Here is a 21,573-nt window from a genome sequence, read left to right as displayed (position 1 = left end):
TATAACGTTTGGTAACCAGGGCCGCATTTCCAATTAGGCACAATAGGCATGTGCCTAGAGGCACCGGCATTCTCAGGGTTCCTTAAAATTAAAAGAGGGTTAAAAGTTTCATTTTTTACTGAAAACATTGGAGTGCTGAAGATGCTGTTCCTAGGGGCGTGTAAGGTGTAAATCCAGCCCTCTTGGCAACTACTTGTTTTGCCAGGTGTTTTAATCTTTTTTGTTAACTAGTCACAAATATTGTGAGATTAAAATGGAAATGGGAGGTGTGTGTGTGTGGCATGTTCTGCTTTTTGTTTGTATTGTGATTTTGGGGTGAAACTAATTACTTATTGGTCTTTCAAAGAGGGAGACTGAAGACATAAGGCTGCAGAGTGCCATTGGCTAGCACCGACTATAATGGCCAGGCTCTAGCTGTTTTTCAAATGTACATTTCATAACTGTTTGGGAGATGTTGGGATTTCTATGTGACGTGTTAAACATATTCAGTGTGGCCTGGCTGTCAGTCACACATAGTGCTAAAATCAGCTCCAATTAAGGGGATATGTAAGGAATTTCATGATAATGTCAGCACTCCATTTCAGCATTATAGAGGTAAAGAAAAGATACTGAAGTTAATTTATTTTTAAAAAAATCCACAGTCAAACTTGATAGTGGTATTGCCAGATACCCAGTTAATCATTGAGTTACAGGGAATGGTTGACAATTCCCTAATTATCCTGTGGGCTTTTTCCTTTGTTTTTTTTGGTGGGGGCCCTGGGTTCTATTTCATTTGCTTTATGATTACTCCAGTACTGGCTTAACTTTCTCCAGCAGACTGACTTTAATTCTGTAGGTCAGCTTCTCTCCCATTAACCCCTTAATGCTGGCAGTCACAATCACCTGGCCCTGTGTATAGAAGTTTAACATTGAGAAATATCCACAGCTAGGTCCTGCAGCACAGTCAAAGTGTAGATGAAAGTTCAGCTGCTGATGGGATTTTTGCACAAGGAAAGACTGATTTCTAATGGCTGGAGAGAAGGATTGGGAATCAAAATGCATGTGTACATGTGTGTCAGCCAGCTACTGACTTGCGGTGTGACCTTGGGCATGTAATTTAGACCCAGATTCTCATAGGCTTTTAGGCGTCTAACTCCTTAGTTGCCTAAATACCTCCGAGGAGCTGAGCCTTAGGCCCTAATTCAACAAAGCACTTAAGAACATGCTTAAGTCCATCCCTTTTCAGCAGAGCACTGAACCCTGTACTCATGTTTTACTATATCAGGGCCTTAATCTCCCCATGACTGTTTCCCAAACCTACAAAATGGGCATAATAATACAGTTTGAACAATGGAAACCACGCAGAAATCTGGTTAGACTAGTTATTAGGGATTTCCCCAACCCAGGGGAATCTCCAGGGAACATAGAGCAGGTGTTACCAGCTCCATGCTACGCAACCCTTCTGACATTGGCATAGGTGGCATGTCATAGGTATGGCTAGCAGAAGGTGGGGGTGGCCAGACTGGTGCTGCACTTTATTGATCCTCACCTGCAGAATCATCTCTTAGGGCTGCTCCAAACTACACCGGGGGCTGCATTTGCCTCCAATGGTCCCTAGGATTGAGAAGGAGCAAAGGGATCTCAAAACCACCTTTGACTCCCACCCTTACTACCTGTTCTAGCTGTGGTGCAGCTTAGTATCTGGCCTGATATGTGTGTGCTGTATTTTGCCTGTGCAATCATTCTGTAACTACTGTATGCTGTTAATCCTATATATAATGCAGCTAATTTTAAGATGATGTGATATTCCCTGGTTTATAATTTCACTCTTCAAATTAGTTTAATTCTTTGGGGACTAAAAATTGAATGTTTGAGAGGATGTGTGTGTATATATATACACACACACACATTCCTCAGAACTTATTTGGCTAACAATCTGGAAAATGTCAGTGTTCAGAGTAGATTGCAATAAATTACAATACAATTAAAGTGATCGTATTACTAATTGCTGTACCGTATAAAAGAAGCATGATGGTGCTTATTACTAAAGAAGAACTTAATGCATTCTGCACTAGTACAAGTGACTTTTTTTCTGTATCAACAGAAAGCGGTCAGCCTAAACCTCTTGTTAATGGTATAGAAAACCCTTTGCACTTACTCCATATATAATTTAAAAAACTGGCTTGTGTAAGAAGTCATTCCAGTTACACAGATTTCAGCTTAATTCTCCTATTGATCCTGGCAATAAAAAGAGAGAAGAAAACGATCACTAAGCCAGGCTTTCCAAAATGCATGCTGCCATGCCCAGTCTCGTGCAAGAAGGTTTGTTTTCTTAAGAGAAGCCAGCAGACGAACACAAAAACAGTCTTTTAAGTCACTCCTTAGCCTTAGGCTTCAGGGCTGCCCCCCACCCCGCCTCCTACCCTGAGGGGTCTCTGGTGCTCCTGGCAGTTTCCCAGTTTCAGTCAGCTCTGCTCCCTTCCTGGAGCAGCAGCCTCAAGCCACCTGGCCCCTTGCCCTAGGGACCCAGCACCCAAGTTAGTTCTACTCCACATAACTTCTTTGCCCCTGCCCACTGCTGCCACCATCCAAACTGCCCTTCATGGGCCCAGCTGTAGCCCAGCCCTCTTTAATTGGCTGGATTGGACTCTGGTCCAGAGGCACTAGGCTTAGTCTATTCCTAGGGACTAGCTACCCTGTGAGTGACAAGAACCCAAACCCACTTCAGCACAGCTATTGAAGGGGCGTGCCTATTGACAGGTTTGTCCCATGTTTTGGCCACCCTCCAGTTCTGGGAAAGGCCTGGGAAGTTGTCTCTTTCTTACGTGAATCTGTGGATTTGAAGAACCTGCTGGATTATTTAATAGCTGTGTCCCACTGATAACCAGAGCTTGCTAGTGCAGTTAACTGTATGACGGCATGGTGTGTAAAATGTTTCTCCATTTCCTTTCAGGTTGGGAAGCTGATTCAAGAAGCAGCTGGAAGGAGTAATTTGAAGAGAGTAACTCTGGAGCTGGGAGGGAAGAGCCCCAACATCATTTTTGCAGATGCTGATTGTAAGTCAGCACTTACACATTCTCCTTAAATCTGACAGTGATAATACAATCTGTGCAGTATTCCTTTTGCTATGTGATTTGATTGTATATTTTACACTCCTCGTGAACTTCTTAATTTGCAATGTGCTGCAGAATTGTGCATTGACAAAACATAACTGCCTTTGCCAGAGCCTCAGAGGGTAGCTGGAGGTTTGGCAGCTAGGTAAGGTGTGTGCAGCTGGGAGTTAGAACATAAGAATGGCCATACTGGGTCAGACCAAATGTCCATCCAGCCCAGTATCCTGTCTTCTGACAGTGGCCAATGCCAAGTGCCCCAGAGGGAATGAACAGAACAGGCAATCAAGTGATCCAGCCCCTCTGGCCCACTCTGGCGCACACATACCAGGCCAGATATTTAGGAGTTTTGGCACCTTAGAAGTTCCAAGCAGCATTTTAGGATTGTGGGATCAGGGGCGGCTCTAGCTTTTTTGCCACCCCAAGCATGGCAGGCAGGCTGCCTTTGGCAGCTTGCCTGCGGGAGGTCCCCGGTCCCACGGCTTCGGCGTACCCGCCACTGAATTGCCGCCAAATCTGCGGGACTGGCGGACCTCCTGCAGGCAAGCCGCCAAAGGCTGCTTGACTTCCGCTCTCGCAGGGACCGGCAGGGCACCCCCCCCCCCCCCCGTGGCTTGCCACCCCAGTCACACGCTTGCTGTGCTGGTGCCTGGAGCCGCTGCCTGTGGGATAAGCACATTAGCTGGAAGTTTCTGCTAAAATGATCAGCAATTAAGTAGTTAAAGTGTTGACATTTAAATTGTTCAGGAGGAGGTTTTGAAGTTAACACCTTATTATAATGAATGGGTCAGTTCACACCTTGCTTTGAGCTATTGTTTCAGGCTGTTGTTCAGACACACTGCAGTCATTGCACTTTTGGAAAGCTTTCTTTGGCTTTGTCTACATTGACAAAAATACACACACACACACCCTGAAAGACCAAAGTTCTGTCAATGAAAAGCACCGGTGTGAACAGCGCTTTATCTGCAGGAGCGCTCCCCTGCCGACAAAGCTACCGCCACTCCTTGGGAGTGGAGAGCTCTCTCCTGCTGACAAACAGCAGCTACACTGCACGGCTTTTAGAAGCACAGCTATAGCAGCACAGCTGTGTCGCTAAAAGGTGTGTAGTGTAGACAAAGCCTTTGCAACCATAGGGGCTAGAAATTTAGGGTTTTTAACTAAACAAGAGAAAGCAGTGCCACATGCCGCTCAACAGAAGGATACAACCCTATGTCCACTTTCAAAGCTTTCAGATACGCTCTGCAAGATTAGGATAAAGTTGAAGAACTCTCAACTACAGAGAGCTAGTTGGTATGTGGAAAAGTTACCAGCTCTACTGATGCACAGTACTTATACAACTACAGTTATCCTGGTATAAATCCTGTGTGGACACACTTATTCAGGTAGAAGAATGGCTTTTATCACGTTAATCACCGTCCCAAGTGACAAACTACAGTGACATAAGGGCATCCACACAGAGGGTTTACCATGTAACTATAACTGTTTTAATTCACACCTTAGATCGGGGCCAGCAACCTTTCAGAAGTGGTGTGCCGAGTCTTCATTTATTCACGCTAATTTAACGTTTCGCGTGCCAGTAAAACATTTTAAGTCTATACTATATAACTAAACTATTGTTGTATGTAAAGTAAATAAGGTTTTTTTAACATGTTTAAGAAGCTTCATTTAAAATTAAATTAAAATGCAGAGCACCCCTGAATGGTGGCCAGGACCCGGGCAGTGTGAGTGCCACTGAAAATCAGTTTGCATGCCGCCTTTGGCATGCGTGCCATAGGTTGCCTACCCCCAGGGGCGGCTCCAGGCATCAGCATGCCAAGCGCGTGCCTGGGGCGGCAAGCCACTGGGGGCACTCTGCCGAAGGCAGCCTGCCTGCCGTGCTTGGGGCGGCAAAATGCCTAGAGCTGCCCCTGCCTATCCCTGCCTGAGATTATACCCCAAAAAAAGTTCCAATGCAGACAAGGCCTCAAGTCTTGCTATGCACAGACTTTCACTGATTTAACTCAACCAGTGCAAACCCATTTACGGACACCCTTATTTTGGTTTGAGAGGTTTAATATGAATTATTTAATGCTATTCCTATAAAGCTATTTCTAAAAAAAAGCTAAATTGAAATAAGTGATTCAAACTGAAATTGTCCACATGCTTTTTACAACCAGTTTAACTAATGTGGCTGAAATCACATCTTAAATTGAAGTAAGCGCCCCTAGGCATGTAGACAAAACTTGACAGAATTCTCCTGGATTGGGACAAATTGTTCTGCCAAAAGCTTTGTGATTTTAGGTAACCTGAAACAAGCAGCCAAAATATTAATTAATCCATCTCTACAATTAACACCCTTCAACAGTTGTCCAGTTCTTGCTCAAAGCTACAATTTTCACAGACAATTGACAGGCGACAACTTGTTCTCCTTCCAAGCACTTATTACAGATCCCGTATGCCATAAATGTTTCAAAAGCTTCTTTCCCTTCTTTCCCCTATATTCTGCTTGTCCTACAGAGAAATTTATATATAAATAACAGTTATGTTCACGGTGTATCATACAAAACAGAGGATCAATAGCAGGTTTTGGTCTCCTTGGAAATATACTACTAGCACCCAACCTGAGATTCTAAGACACTAGTTAAACATTGAAGAGATTTTGCTGGCTGTCACAAAGGAACTGTTTAATCTGTTTACAGAACAACGTGTGTGAAAGTTTGCTGATAGCGTGGCAAAGCCATAGAAACTATACTGTTCTTTGAAAAGCCACACGAGGATGGTTACAGCCCTTCAGAGCGCAAAACTATGTTAAGAAAAGAAAAAGGAAATCAGTTAACCAGTTCTAAATACTATTGTTCTCAATCTTTGTGGATTCTTCTTGGGAGAATTTGAATGAGTTTCAGGAAACAATCTGAATTACTTTTTCAAGATGATGGTGAAAAGGAAACACATTTGACATGTTTCTTAGACAGGGTTTTCAAGGATGTTCTGAAAATAAAGCATTGTTGCTTTTGTTTTTTAAATCCCCAAATTGATCATAATCTACACCAAACTCCAAAGTGCTGTAACTGACAGGGGGGTAATGGCTACCTTGTTGGACATTGCTGCTTAATAAGGTGGTATTTTTAATCTTTATAAAGGCACATGAAATACAATGAGGGCCAAATTCTGTTCTAGGAATCTGTTGCACCTAAATAACCAAGGGTGCAATTTTTGTCCCTATGTACCTGATTTTCCTCCCTCTGGTGTACAGGAGTAACTCCATGGAAGTCACCAGCACTTCTGTAATGTCAAACCTCATGTAAATGAGAGAAAAATTATACCCTAATAGTCTACAGCATTTGAGCTCTTAAACTTAAAACACATATTGTGTACCATGTTTTCACAGGTATTGTTCCATAAAATAAAATGAATCCTCATGTATAGGACCATAACACAGTAATGTGTTTTTAATTTGTTTTTTTTTTAAACTAAATCCTGTAATTCTGCTATGAAGTTATAAAAACTTAACACTAAATAATATGTCTGATGCTGGCTACAATAGCAGTGTGTGAATTACTTCTCACAGCAGTGTGTGCTGTCTTGGTTTTGTAGTGGACTATGCTGTGGAACAAGCTCACCAGGGGGTCTTCTTCAATCAAGGACAATGTTGCACTGCAGGCTCGCGGATTTACGTGGAAGAGTCAATCTACGAGGAGTTTGTTAGAAGAAGTGTCGAACGTGCCAAGAGGAGAGTAGTGGGGAGTCCTTTTGACCCAACTACAGAACAAGGTCCCCAGGTAACGAGTAATGCATCAGCTCTTCATGACACATGGGCACTGCATACAGAGTATGGTGGTGCCCGTTTAGCACTGTGGTTCTCATTCAAACCACAGCATGTTTTGTAGCCAATGAATGCACGACTTGTTGTGGTACACGGGGATTGAAATAACAAGCATTTTAAAAAGTATAGTTCCAAAGGGGCCAACCTTATCTGCTGCAGTGCATAAGTAGGTCTCTCTCCCTTCATGAAGAGTCACATTCGCATTATATTTGAGCATACTGGCAAATGCTACAAAGTTTGCTTCATAGAATTAAAGGTAGATTCTGTCCTTAAGTCTACACTGTGCACCTCCAAGCTGTGCAATGAGCACATGCAATGGAGAGGCAGACTCCCAGAAGTCTCTGCTCTAGGCTGTCATCCTTCAAAAAGTTCATAGTTCAATTATGATTGTTGATCTCCAAAAAGGAGTGAGTTTTGAACAAAAATTAGGCAGATTTGGAAAAATATCTAAATTGCACTAAAAATTACCTATCAATACCTAATTGTAATTAACACCCCCCCCCCCAGTTGGGTCATTTGTAGGACATCTGGACCTAAAGGCATGACCCATCTACCAACTGAACAAAAGGCTCAGCTTCATTAGATGGAAGGCAGTAGCAGACTTATTAGCCTCAATATCTGGGCCAGCCACTATGGCAGGACAAAGACCATATAGGGTTAATTTGGGTTACACTATTCTTTGAGATGGGGAAGTCAATAGGAGTTGCAGGTATTTAGTACCTCTCACGTTTGAGCCAAAGTGAGCATTTGTGAGCATGCTCGCAGACTCATTCTGGTTTGTAGTCAAGAGTACTATCAAGCACTAGAACTAACACGGCTTCTTCAACCTTTAAGATTGATAAGAAACAGTATAACAAGATCCTGGAACTTATCCAAAGTGGCATTACAGAAGGTGCAAAACTCGAATGTGGAGGTAAAGGACTAGGAAGAAAGGGTTTCTTCATTGAACCTACGGTGTTTTCCAATGTAACAGATGACATGCGGATTGCCAAGGAAGAGGTATCCACAAATTTCCTCTCTGGGGCATAATCATCAGAAATTTGTGTCTAAACAGGATTTAATTTATTTTATTTATTTGAGGATATAAAAGTCTTAGAGTTGGAATTTACTGCTGTAAATGGAATATGGGTCTTGCTGGGCAATGGCGTGCGTCTCAATACCCTTTAGGGGTAGAGAAGCTCTCAGCACCTCTTTGGGTAAAGAATCTGTCTTAGTTAGCCAAGTTCCAGAGCTGAGAAAAGAGAAAAGGAAGTGGATGGGATTCATTGAGTGGCTGCTCTTCCTAGGGTTCTGCTTTGGGAAAGCTCACACAGTTTTGCAGGGAGCTGGTGCTGCTAATAAATATTCCTTTTGGAATTGGTAAAGAGTAAAACAGGAAAAGGGAGACAGCTGGAAAAAATGGGGATTTTTATCCCAAAGCTGTTTTACAAATTAACCATTAATCTCTGTTGCAGATCTTTGGGCCTGTTCAAGAAATACTGAGATTTAAAACCCTGGATGAAGTTATAGAGAGAGCCAACAATTCAGATTTTGGACTGGTAGCTGCTGTCTTTACAAATGACATAAACAAGGCCCTGACAGTCTCATCAGCAATGCAAGCTGGGACAGTCTGGTAAGGCAGCAGTCACCATGCATTCCTGCTGTTGGAGATAAGGAGTTTGACTCACCATTGTGCCACCCTAGTTTTCCACCCTTTCCCAGGCCCAATCTAGATATCTACTAACCGGAGAGGTAAAAGTGTTTTGTCATCACCCCACCCAGTTTTCTTGTGTATTGTGCCTTCCCCCATCTTCTTTAGATTGTAAACTCAGCCGCGGGCATGCTGGTAGGCACTGCTGAAAACAAATAATAGGAAATCATCATCATCATCCTAATAAAATAAAAATAATGTCCTGTGTTGTTTTCAGAATGGAGGAACCCTGTTAGATTTTTCTGATTAACACACCAATAATAATGCAGTTGCTGATGTTAAAGTACATACATCAAGCAAACAACAGGCACCCACTGTCCCTAATCCTTAGGGACTGACAAACTCCATTTCTGAGGGTTAACAACAGCATGTAATTTGATATGTCAGGACTGGATAAACTATGGAGCCCAGAGGAAATCAAGTGGAAAAAGACAATTTCAAATCTAATAGCAAAGTGTTACAGGGTGGCATTGAGGTTTGTTAACAAATTAACAGTTCGTTACTGAAGCTGAATTCAAGCTACTTTACTTTTTCCGTCAGCATCTGAGGAGCTGACCCTGCTCCCTTTTGAAGACAATGGGAGTTATGTCATTGTCTGCACTGGGAGCAGGATTATGCTCATAAAAGATAAACTGCTTATGTTTCTTTTAATATGTTTGAAATTACTTAGTTACTACAAATAGTTGGCTAGTGTCCTTACTTTTATGAGTTTAGTCCTCCCAACTGGATTCCCAAATACATAACTGACAATGCACCAGATTTAGCTCCTTTTCTTTTGACAGGATAAATTGTTACAATGCCTTAAATGCCCAGAGTCCTTTTGGAGGGTTCAAAATGTCTGGCAATGGGAGAGAAATGTAAGTATCATATTATTGCCTTCTAAACTTTGCTCAGATATAGAAGTAAGGAAACCTTAGTGAATTTTTAGAATGAAAACGATAGAGATAGTCATATACCACACTGATGAGCATGGTATGAGAAGACAGGGATACTCGTGTCTTGGTTGTATATACATTTGGCTTACATGGCCCTATTATTTTTCCCTTGGAGATTTTGGAACAGCAAGGTTCCATTCTAAAGAGAATGGAAATTTCCAAATATCTCCCTGATCCAGGAGACATATTAACTGGCAGTTTTCTGGGAAGATTCTCATGTTGTCGTTCTTCTGCCATATTGCTTGCCTCCCTAGCTGTAACTCTTTGTATTCTTTCTGTCTCCACTGTTGTTTGCCACAGTTCCCAATACTGGACCACCTGCATTTAATTAAAGTACTATTTATCTCTTCCAGATTTAACAACGTTAAATGAAATCAGGCCTACACTAAGGCGACTCTATTAACACTTCCTAAAAAAATCCCCCTTCTGTTATGGAATATCTGTCTTCTTTCCTAATCCAGTTGGAAGTAAATGACAGATCTCTTGGAGTGGAATCCCACCCTTAATCCTCTTCTTACCATACCTAGTTTAACATCCTACCAGTATTAAACCCTCATGGAAATAGCAAGATATTTTATCAATTGTGTATGCAGCACATTTGATTATGTTTTTGTTAATATGTATGGTATAACAGGCAAAATCCTGTGCAGAGGGCACATGAACCACTTAAGTCCCATTTAATCCCTGAAAATAGCTTGTGGCTGACTACACATTCAGCAGTAAAATCAAAATAAGGTCAAACACTTTCAAACTAAATATGGTGAAGTAGATTCTGATCCATAAAATGGGCTCTATGCAGACAGATATATCTTCCCTTGTTAAGAACCACTTAGCAGAACTCATTCATGAGTCAGACTGTTCTCAGGATATCTATGCCTACACTGGAAGTGCTGCAGCTGGGCCGCAGAAGCGCTGAAGTGTAGACAGGGGTTCTTCCATCACCATACTAGATCCATCTCTCAACCCCTGGGGCTTAGGTTGGCTTCATTACATCACACAGGGTGTGAAAATTTTCAAGGCTCTGAGTAGTTAAGCCAACCTAACTCTGTAGTGTAGATCAGCCCTCAAACTGGCTAATTCTTATAATTGTGAAAATATTCCAAAAACACTGAGCACAACAGAGCACACTTAGTAGTACCTTTATTGAATGGGATGACCTGTGAGACTAAAGATATTCATGTGTACCTAGAGGGAGATTTTGGAGCACACAAAGGGCAGTTGCACAACCCAACCTTTACTGAAAATCAATGGGAGTTGGGCATTTGGTTCCCATTGGTGCCTTTGAAAATCTCTCCCACAGAAAATAAAGTTTAGATCTGATATAATATTTGTCTCCCCCATGAAAAGACACCTGATGACAACTCTGCTGTGAGTTATCTTTCTAGGCATTTAAGAATCCTCTGACCAGGGTCCATCATGTCTTTTATTCTCTCTCCCTGCCCCATGTGCACACACGCACACACACATTTTACTGCAGTGTCAAGGTTTCAGTATTAAAATCACAAAGTCAAGGAATGAAAACAGTGGAGGTTCTAACAATGTTAATTTTGCTGTGTTGCGCATCCATGTGTTTTACTGCACAAACAGTAGTAAGCTTCACGTTATTAGAAAAATAGGACTAGAAAACATATTATATAACATGTGCTTCACAACTGAGTTAATATTATATTAGGGTCAGGTAATAACTGTGTCACCTTAATGTTGCATTAGCAAGGTTTGATTTGGGTTTTGCATTTCATTTCCTTATTTTTTCCGCTATTTTTTCATAGGTAGGAAAGAGTGAAAATCAATACTCGAGGGCTGCTACACCAGTTTTACACTCACTTTGCACAGGTGTACCTGATGACACAAAGTGAAAAGCTGTGGAGAATCAGACCTTACATACATATGAGATTCAGGTCTATTGTCTACTAAGGCTGCCCCTTTACAATGCTCTGGAAGTGTAAAGAGGCCTTAAAGTGGTCTTAAGTTACAGTTACATTCCTATTAAGGCCCCTTTACACTGCCAGAGTGCTGTGAAGGTGACCTCTTGCAAATGACAATCAGGCTCATCATATTTAGTATGGCCAAATTAAAAATGACCCAAAGAAAGACTTTCTGATTTCAGTCCAAACTTTCCCAAAGGAAGTTCAGTTCTACTTCAGCCTCATTGTCTATCGTTGAGTTAATTCGTAATGTCTAGATTGAGGTTTTCAGCTTGGTCCTGCGTACAGGGCAATGCCCAGCTATATTGCTCAGAAGGAGCCAAGAAGGAATATCCCTGGGTCACAGTTCCTTTCCTGATTGTCTCTTGTTCTTGGGGGGAGCATACATTATTTCACCCATTTTTGGAGTGCAGCTTACTTCCCCCCTCAAACCTGATCAGCTGATAGATGGGAATGAAATGATGGCTCTGACCACTCCCTGCGCATTGACTCCTCCATTTCCCCTCTGCAAGCATTGGGTGTGCAACACCAGCTCTCTCCTTGCTACTAGAACTATGATCTGGTTACGCCTGCGCACGGCCATGCACTGGAGCTTTCTTCCTGCTCCGTACTCTCCTGTATGGCTATATTAGAAGTAGGGACAATCAAGATAAGGTTATAAAGGGGCATCATCTTCCTGGTAGCTCTAGGACTCCTCACATTTGTCTATGTCTCAAGTTCAAAACAGAAAAGGAAAAAAAAAAGGTTGTGAAGGCCCATATCACCCCCCATTGTTTTGTTTGCTAGACCAGAACAAGACAGCGGCTGGCAATTGTGGTATATAAAGGCACTGGATTCTATTCTGGCTGGGTTAACTATTGACTCAAAAATGTGTCCAAGGGGTATTTGCAGCCAAGTTTCAGCCCTACTGAATCAAGCAGAAATTTTCACACAGAGTGACTTATTAGCATTAGTTCTTCAGCTCCATGGAGCTCTCTGTGACAGCCTCTACTGAGCCATTGGAGAATGGCTCTGTGGCTCAGCTAAGTTTGATAAATGTTTTGGTCATTGTGCAGAAGACAAATCTGGGGACTTTCTGTTGCAAGTTGTGGGAGTTTGTCCAACTGAATGTGCAACTTAATTGTGAAGAATCCTCATTAGTTCATTTCCCTTCCTATACTTAGTTTGTACTAATTCATACAATGCTGACTGAGACATCAGTCTGACCGAGTTAAATATCAACTGGCTAAGTCAGGTGTAAGCTTTACTGTGCCAACAGGCATGTTGGAAGGGTTTCAAAACTGCAGGTGGGGTGGAATGACCTGATAAATATCAACATCTCTGCACAAATGAATTAACACTCCAAAGGGAGGTCAGAAGGGTCTCCCCCCGGGGAAACATTTTGTGTGTAAAAATGTACACTTTGGAAGTAAATTCAGAACAGGCTATGCAACATCAGGAGCATACCCAGGGGTTTTATAGTGGACAGCCTCTGAATAATAATCCCCTCCCTGTTTTGAAAGCAACATTTATTAAAAGGGGGGTTCAGGAGAGTCCCCCTGGAATTTTCTTAATGGTGCAATTTAGGATTCCATTCTGCGCTGTTGCATAAGGAAGAAGGGAAGCTCCAAATGCCAAACAAACTCACATGAAGTGCAGTTACAGGAATTCTCTAGGTTTTATTCTTACAAATAAGGAAACTAAACTCAGTGCAGCCTCTTGCAGGGAGACATAGGGTCTAAACAAGTAGCAAATGCCCCTACGCCTTGAGAGCCTATGTGTGAGACTCCTAGTACCAAGCCAGGTCAAAAAGATGCTCAGCTCATGTACTTAGATTGTAAACTCTCAGGGGCAGAGCCTATTTTTGTGTTTCAACACAAGAGGGCCCCAATTCCTGATTAGAGCCTATAGGCATGACTGCAATGCTAATATCAAATAATGATTTGTCAGTCACCCCAAATGTATGGAGAGGAAAGGAAACAAGCTGTTCCTGAGGGAGAAAAGGATTAGAGTCATGCAGTGTCCACGCTAGAGACTTAGCAGAATTGCCCAAGAGAGGAGCTGGGCCAGAGCCAGTTACAGAAGAATCCATTCAGTAACCAAGACAACACCAATAGCTTAATCTCCGTATTTCCCAAGCAGTGGATGTATCCAGCAGTATCCAATTCCAGGTGGATGAGAGTAGTGTCATTGTGCCAGGGCTAAAAGGGTTTCTGGCTACTGGACATCTGGGTAGGTTGAACTCTGCAGTGGAGTACGTGCTAATGCCCTAAATTCCTGCTGCTAAGTATTTCCTCAGTCTCAGCCTCTGTAACTGCTGCTACCACCCTCCCTACTCATCGGACAGGAACCAGCAGGGATAGAAGACAGGCAGGCCAGGGTTGAACACAGCTCTACTTTAGGGATATGAGTAGTTCCGTTTTCCTGCCATTCACTCCTTGACTTCTCTTTGTAGAGTGCTAACCCAGGTGCCAGTTGTGCTGTTCATTCTTGGCATGTGGCTATTTTTCCTCCAGGACCTGGAAGGGATGGAGACCATCAATTCATTTTGCATGGCTCCATCAATGGACAGTGGGTGCTTCTAGTCACTACTATCCTAGACAGGATTCATACCTCACCTCATTACCACACCTCATTACCAAACTCTGGAGCCATCCATACTCTTCCTGTCCCAAACTGGGACTTGACAGTCAGTGGTTTTAGAAGATAAAATGAACCTTAATCCAGTGTTAAATACACACTATAATGATGCAACTGTGCTTTGGTGTTCAAGTTATATCATGACTTCATCAAGTAACCTTCTACTACATATTATGGCTGGATAAGGAACTAATGCATGGACATGAGTTGATAGGCTACAATTTGTTTTCTAGGGGTGAATGTGGATTGAGAGAATATTCTGAAGTTAAAACTGTGACAATAAAGATTCCTCAAAAGAATTCCTAAGAAGATGAAGGAGCATGTTGTGCAGAACAACATGTGATGCCACCCTCAATATTCCTTATGGGACCAGCACTCAGGAATAAAAAGTGTTGTTACGCAGTATATATTTAAGATATTAAGTTACAACATATATACCAGGCACATAATTGCATACAAAATGCAAACCAACTCTGTATTGTTTCATAGCACTCCACTGGGAACTCCCTCCCCCCGTTTTTTTGTAAATCAAATCATGCAGCAAGAGTTAAAATTGCAATTGGATACTATTGAATAACTGTACCACTATAAATCTGTTAGTTACACACACAACAATCCTTTGCATACATATGCAAAAAAGGCAAGTTGTTTTAAAATCATTTTCTCAAACAAGGCTGGATTGGGCTGATATTCTTAAACGGTGCTTTGCTACAGATCTCATTTGGAGACCACCATTTTAGCCATATACAACTGACCAAGTATCACTGATGTTCTTTAATAACCAAAAGTGAACTATTCTGAATTGGAGCCAGCCAATATGGTACATTGGCAACTTTGCAATCAGCATGATATTTTGAAGTGGTTAGACTTGGGGGAACTAATTTATTGTATGAATTACTAAATTTGGAAGGATTCTAGTTAACAATGAGGTTTGGTTTCCATGAACACACAGAGATGGTCTGATATTCATAGTGCATCTTAACAGTTATTTTATGTCTTATTATAGGTACCAGCTCACTTATAAGATTTTTAGAAAGTTTTACCATCCTCCCACAAGTGCATGGCTGGATGGGCAGGAGATCCCAGAGGCTATACAGAACTAGTTCCGCTTTCTAGCCCCCCACCCCCAGCCGCGTGCCATGAAATATCTGCATAGACTGACTCTGCAGGCTCCTTGGCCAGCAAACGACTCGTGATTACAGCAGATGTTTCAACTTTGGCACGTTGGGAAATTGTGATGTATTAATTAGCATTGGAAAAACCCGCCCGACAAGCTTGATTTTACAAAAAGCTGGCTTGCCATCCTCACCCTGCCGGTGAGCCCCAGAAGAGCTTAATTGCTGCTAGTGGACTTTTCATTGATTACACTTGTGTTTTGACACAGCACCAGAATAAGAGCAGGCCTATTTAAAAGTGAGACGTTTACAGTACACTGCCACACCCAATGGTTCCAGAATCCCTCCTGATTCCCAGTTAACAAACTGAACATAAACTCAGCAGTCTTTGTCTTTTTCTTCTTTCCAGCTGCAGAGTAACACTCAAGCGCCAGTTTGGGGGTGGGGGGAGTGTTTTATGTTAACAACATTTATTTAAAAGTACAGTAAATATCCTACTGTAGGTACATTATGTGGAGTGTAAGGACAGAATTATAGCCTCATGTGTTTAACAGTTTGTTTCCTAACCATAGGCCAAGGTGCTGAGCACTCTGGGCCCAATCCAGCAAATCATTTAGGCACTTACTTAACTTTTATGTATTGACTTCGGAGAGGTAAGCCTGTGGGTGAAGTTAAGCCTGTCCTTAAATGCTTTGCTGAGTCAGGACCCAAGTGCCCAGCATCTTCCGGCATTGAACTCCAAATGCATTTTGTATTTATAATTCATGCCATTTCCTGTGTGTGGTTTTTAAGTACTATGTAACATGCTGTTATTCACAAGTGACAGTACATTCACAAACAGAGCTGAAACCAAGTATTCCTGAGTTGTTACATGTGAATGTCATGTACTCCTACTGTAGTGTATGCCAGAGTAAAATAAACATACAGCAAATAACAAATTAGTTATCTTTTTAACTACAGTATAAAATGTGAAAAAGGAGATTTCATTTCTTTTCTGCTATTTACTTAAAAACAAAACAAAAACAAAAAAAGGAAAAGAAACCTGTGCTAGCAATAAGCATTTATATTGTGTATTCTTCTGTATTATTTGTGTGTTTTGTATGTCTCTGTGTTATTTCAGTTAAATTCAGGTAAATAATATACAGCTGCCATTTCCCCCCCTCCCCCAGCTTTTGTCACTGTTGCTACATTTGACGTACATGAGTTTGTGAAAACACTTCTTTGAACAATGTACCATCTGCATGTAGTCAACAAAACATTTTTTCCAATCCCTGCAAGTCTCTGTTACAGTTTATCATGTATATAGTTATGTTATTAAAAAAAGTAAAAGGATATGAAATATTTTCTATGAAGTTTTCCATTAAAAAGGTTTAGAGAAAGATTTTGTAGCCTGCGAGAGTTCTTTGTTGTTGATGGAGCCAGGAGGGAAAAAAGCATTACATTAGTGAAGGGACTGCTCTCACAGTAGCTTTATTTTCATTTGCAAAAGTGAATGAAGTAAATGGCCAATTATGCTTTTTGGAATATTTTTGCAGCTGTATGGAAAAAAAACCCTGTGAATTGTGGATCCAGGTCACAGCCAAAGTTCATCCTCGCCCTCTGTGCTCATAAAGTTTAGCTATCAGTGACAGTCTGAAATCATTTGAACCAGTGGGGCATCCTTGCAAACTGTTGCATCGCAGCTTGAGTTTTGGATAAAGTTTTTTAAAAAATGATGATGACTTTACTTTCCCAATGAGTCACAGATACAAATAAATTAACACCACAATCACTTATGGACTGATATTCCATTGGCCTTTAGTCTCTAAAGCCAAAAGGGGCAGTTTGAATGTCAGGGCACTTCACAAGCAGTAGAATTTGCATTCTATGGTATGTACAACTCCCCCACAAACAATTGGACAATCCCTTAAATTCCTCACATATTTTCATTGCCCAGACCAGTGCTCCTGTTTTGAAAAATTGCCTATTTTGCTAAGATAAAACAGATATGGTTACATCACTTGGCTTGGCAGAATTCAATTTTTGTTTTTTTAAAAATAATTTTGATGTACCATATCAATGTTTATTTTTTAAGCTTTTTGATCAATTTAAATTTTCACATTTGTGCAAAATTATGGGGTTTAAGCATTTTTTTTCAAAGCAATTTAAATTCACGGTTGTGGGAAATTCCAGGAAGGAGGTCAGACAATAATTACTTAATCTCACAGTAGATAGTAAGAGTCAACAAGTTAAAAATTTAACTGTTAAAACACAAATTGTCAACATCACATATCAACAGCTATAAAGTAACGATACTTAACTCAAATGCTAACAAGTTTGCAAGCAGCATTTTTCTTACTCTACCTAGCTGTACATTTTTATCATGATCAATGGAAATATTTTTTCAGTTTGTGTGTATACGGTGAAATTGACGTTTCCTGACATTGAGCAATAAAAATTGAATCCCTCCACCCCTAACAATTGAGAATACCTAGACTAAACAGAAAATATTGGGGTAATGTGATTTATTTAAATACATTTTTAAGGGTGACCATTATACATAGGGAACCTCTAATAGGATAGGAAAAGAGGAACCACTTGATGGGGAAGTTGTTTTATTGGAATAGCAACTAAATTGCAATATGAGAGAAAAGGACACAGTTATTGACAAATACTGGGAATCAGGAATGTTTTTAAATGTTGCAGGGCTTCATTTCCACTTACTTCAGTAGGTAACCGGCAATAATTTCCCATGGACATTCATATGGACAATCAACACTTTCCGCTGTATCTCCCTATTGATGTGTGTTCTGTTAAGCTAACTATAGCAGCGTTCTGACTGCACTGTGCAGCCACAAATTGTTCACACAAGCAATGGAAAGTTGGTGTAAAGAAAAACAGAGTAGGGCCCAATCCTGTACCACTGACACCAATGGAAGTTTTGCCATTTAACATCACTGTGTGAAGAATCCAGTCCATGTAGCCCTTAATTAAAACAAGCTAAACTAACAAATGCCAAATGAGCACAGGTGCCTGCCAGAACAGTGAGAGTAAACACATTGCCACACATACTATACTGCAGAAATGCTTAGTTTAAAAAGCTGCGCAGTCAGAATTTGGAAATGATTTTGGCATTTCCATGCACAGCTCTTTGGGAGGAGGCTATAAGATGAGGAACACATACTCCCTCCCCCGCCCCCCCTGGGGTTTCCACACACACTAACTGGGTGGTGACAATATTTTAATGGAAGTGACAATTTTAATAGTGCACTGTTAGTGCTAGATACTGTCTATATACATACTAAGACAGTCCCTGTCTCAAAGAGCTTAAATAGCTAAAGGGGAAATGGTGCCATAGCAAGATGAAGTGACTGCCCTAAGGGCACAGCAGCAGATCAGTGGCTGAGCTGAGAACAGGTCTTCTGAGCGATGAAGGGGGACATTTGAGAGGGGGGAAAACATATGGAGAAAGATTTTTTTTTTAAGAAAAGCTAAATATGTTTAGCATGACAGACATAAAACCATGAACAAATACTTGAAGGACGTAACCACTGCAAAGGGAGAGGAATTACATGGTGCACATAGGGGGTCTATGTAGGAATGATTTAGTCTGAATACCAGCACGTATTTTCTAAAGAGTGAACTACAGGCTCCTGTGGATTGCCTCCCAAGGAAGAGCGTGGAAGCCCCAGCACAGGCCTTTTAAAACTGACCTGGAGTATTGCATTGGACAATGTACTAGATGGGAGAAACCTCAGCTGGCAGGGAGGGGAACTGGCCAAGCCAGCCAGCATCTCTAACTTAATGTAATTCTTCACATTTGTGCACCCCATCACCCACTCTAGAAGGTAAGCTATCTCTGGGCATGCCACCAAAGTAGCCACTATAGTGTATTTCATAGGCCTGATTCACTTTGGACTCACAGCTGTATACATCCACTGAAGCCACTGATGTAAAGGTGGCCTAAGTGAAGAACCAGGACCACTATATCATCTTTGTATCTGGCATTTACATTTATATTTGTAGGGTTATGTAACCTGTTAATCAAAAGTTAAGTGATACAAAAATACCTTGTGCATTATAGTATGATCAGCTGCTCCCGTGTGAGGCTGTGACTTGGGCGCTGCCAAGCAACAAGCAAAAGAAAAATACTTGTCCACATTTCAGCGGCTGTTTCCAAACACATTGTTTCTGTTGTGCTGGGGCCTTAGTTGTGACACTAGCTGTAATGCCCAAGGGTTCTTGCTGGAGACATTCTGGGTGGGTAAAGGACAAATGAAGTTTGTATCACTAATATAGTTCCCAGAATGTTGTTGTTACTTTCCTGTTTGCTGTTAATTAAAAATACTGTGCTATTCTGAGGCTGGGTTTCATGTGCCCAGCCTCCCTAATGGGGCCTGCTAAATAAACCTGGGTTTTGCAAGAGACGACCTCACCAGGCAGGAGTTGCTGAAGAGGCTGTGCGCGACGCCTGCTGCAGCGTTCTAAAAGAGTGTTTGTGCTGCTGGCAGGCAGTGTGTTGCCAGGATAGCTCACACATAATGCATTTGCACATCAAATGAAGCTGGCCTGCTCTAAGAGCATGGGAAAGGCCTGTGTGGAACGGCATGTGTCCTACTTCCTAAACATGTATATTTTACACTTTGCACTTGGTTATTGGCCAGATTTAAAGTACTGCAAGTTCCGCTAAGCTTGTCGTTTTGCCTTTGAAGTGGAACTGTTTGGATAATGTTTCCTTTGGCCATTTATCTATGTAGCAAAGCTGGAATCAAAAACCCAGCTGTATTGGCCACTTTAAATGTGAGATCCTTTTAAAGTATCAAGAAAACACATACAAAATTTGACCATTTTTAAAGCCCTTGCTTAGCCACCGTCCTTTACCCCTGCCAATAGCCTGGTGTTATTACCAAATGTGCTTATAGCAACTCATTTCTAATGTGGCTTTTCCTGCTGTTTGGAAAAGTGCACAGCTGCATCCAGATTTCAGACAGAAATTGAAACCAGAAAGACAATTGTGTGCAGCACGACAAATTCGCTGCCCTACAAAGCTGAAACAAAACGGATTCCATTGACTCCCCCAACAAATGGAAAAGGTGGCAGTGGGTGAGCCTCCCCATGTTTTGTTTGATACAATTGAGTCTACGAGATGGGGCTGGAATTCTCATGAGAGCAGGATGTCTCATGAGGTTTCTGCTACTTCCTGCTTTGAGTTGGGCCAAAATATCACAGAAATAGCCTCTCTCTCAGTCTTTTGGCACTTTTGTTCCATTCCCAACTGTAACCCAGTACAGAGTGTGGCAAACAATAATTAATAATACACAGAAAGTTAGCCAGGGGTATTTGAACCTCACAAAGGTTTGGTGTAAGTTTTAGATGAAGAGAGGATGACAGGGAATTGTAAAGCAAACATTTTATTTTCAGGAAATTACATACTGGGGACTATGACCAGAGCATTTGTATTGTATCTGTTGGGCCAGACACTGAACTGGGGCACACAGTTAGAATGCGGCTCTTTTCTGCTTACTGCATGACTAGGGCTTTTAGGGCATATTTTGATAATAAATTAATGTACACCCAGGCCATGACAGCTGGGGGGATAATCACGTTGCCAATTCTGTTACTCTCAGACACACACAGGTCTAGCAGAGCCACCACGTAGCCGTCAGCCATATTTCTCTACAGTCGTTAGCAATTATGTCCAAATATTGTTTAGAGCTAGCCTTGCAATCTAATTTGGGAGCAAGGTATAGCGCTCTCCACAGAAGGTTACACAGTCTCTCCATTCACAGAGTTATGCCTCTAATATCATCCACATGAACATCATCTACCAGTATTGCATGGAACCTAGTACTCCAGGAGTGGCATCTGCCCCCAATGTTGCAGTTAAAAAGTCTCTCCATGACTGGTCGCTGTCTGACTTTGGAACTCCACAGGTCCTGCCCACACTGCAGTCGCCTTCCAAGGAGAACCCTCTTTTGCCAAGCAAGTCTCCATTTTGAGAAAAGCGGCAGGAGTGCCACTGGTACCACAGGATTTATGGGAATTTGATCTGTTCCCTCCCCTGGGCTCTCAGAAGGCCTTTCCAAATTTCTCAAGTGCCCCTGCTTCAGAATGTTGTACTAGGAACTGTGCAGTTGGAACCCGGCTCTCCCTCTCCTATTCAAAAAGACAGGCATTGAAGCTATTCTTAAGCATGCCGCCTCCTGCCCCCACGCAGCATGGGCTATGGCTTGAAATCTAACAGTATGGGCCAAATGTTTAAAGATAATTTCCTATTCAGGTGCACTAGATGTCACACCTTAATGCAGACAGGCTGGTTTAGGGTTGCCAGGCATCTGGTTTTCCTCTGGAACGCCCTGTCGAAAAGGACCGGGCTGCTAAAAGGCCAGTTGGCAGCGCAGTGGGGGTAAGGCAGGGGG

At 41.8% G+C, this 21,573-nt stretch overlaps 1 protein-coding gene across 1 annotated transcript in view; it reads left to right on the top strand.

Annotated features, from left to right (window-relative positions):
• The window catches only part of ALDH1A2 (aldehyde dehydrogenase 1 family member A2), a 69,680-nt gene extending 53,179 nt beyond the window's left edge, over positions 1-16,501 (top strand). Inside the window, exons 8-13 of the mRNA XM_039493259.1 lie at positions 2,933-3,035; positions 6,663-6,847; positions 7,726-7,890; positions 8,346-8,503; positions 9,364-9,438; positions 14,294-16,501. Of these exons, the coding sequence (XP_039349193.1) occupies positions 2,933-3,035; positions 6,663-6,847; positions 7,726-7,890; positions 8,346-8,503; positions 9,364-9,438; positions 14,294-14,366 (759 nt within the window). The 3' untranslated portion in view covers positions 14,367-16,501. The remainder of the gene's footprint in view (positions 1-2,932; positions 3,036-6,662; positions 6,848-7,725; positions 7,891-8,345; positions 8,504-9,363; positions 9,439-14,293) is intronic.
• The last annotated feature ends 5,072 nt before the right edge of the window (positions 16,502-21,573 follow it).

This window comes from Mauremys reevesii, linkage group 10 (assembly GCF_016161935.1).
Source record: "Mauremys reevesii isolate NIE-2019 linkage group 10, ASM1616193v1, whole genome shotgun sequence".
In the NCBI taxonomy this organism is placed as follows: Eukaryota; Metazoa; Chordata; order Testudines; family Geoemydidae; genus Mauremys; species Mauremys reevesii.
The sequence above is the reverse complement of the archived record's forward strand: the minus strand, read 5'-3'. Positions and strand labels throughout refer to the sequence as shown.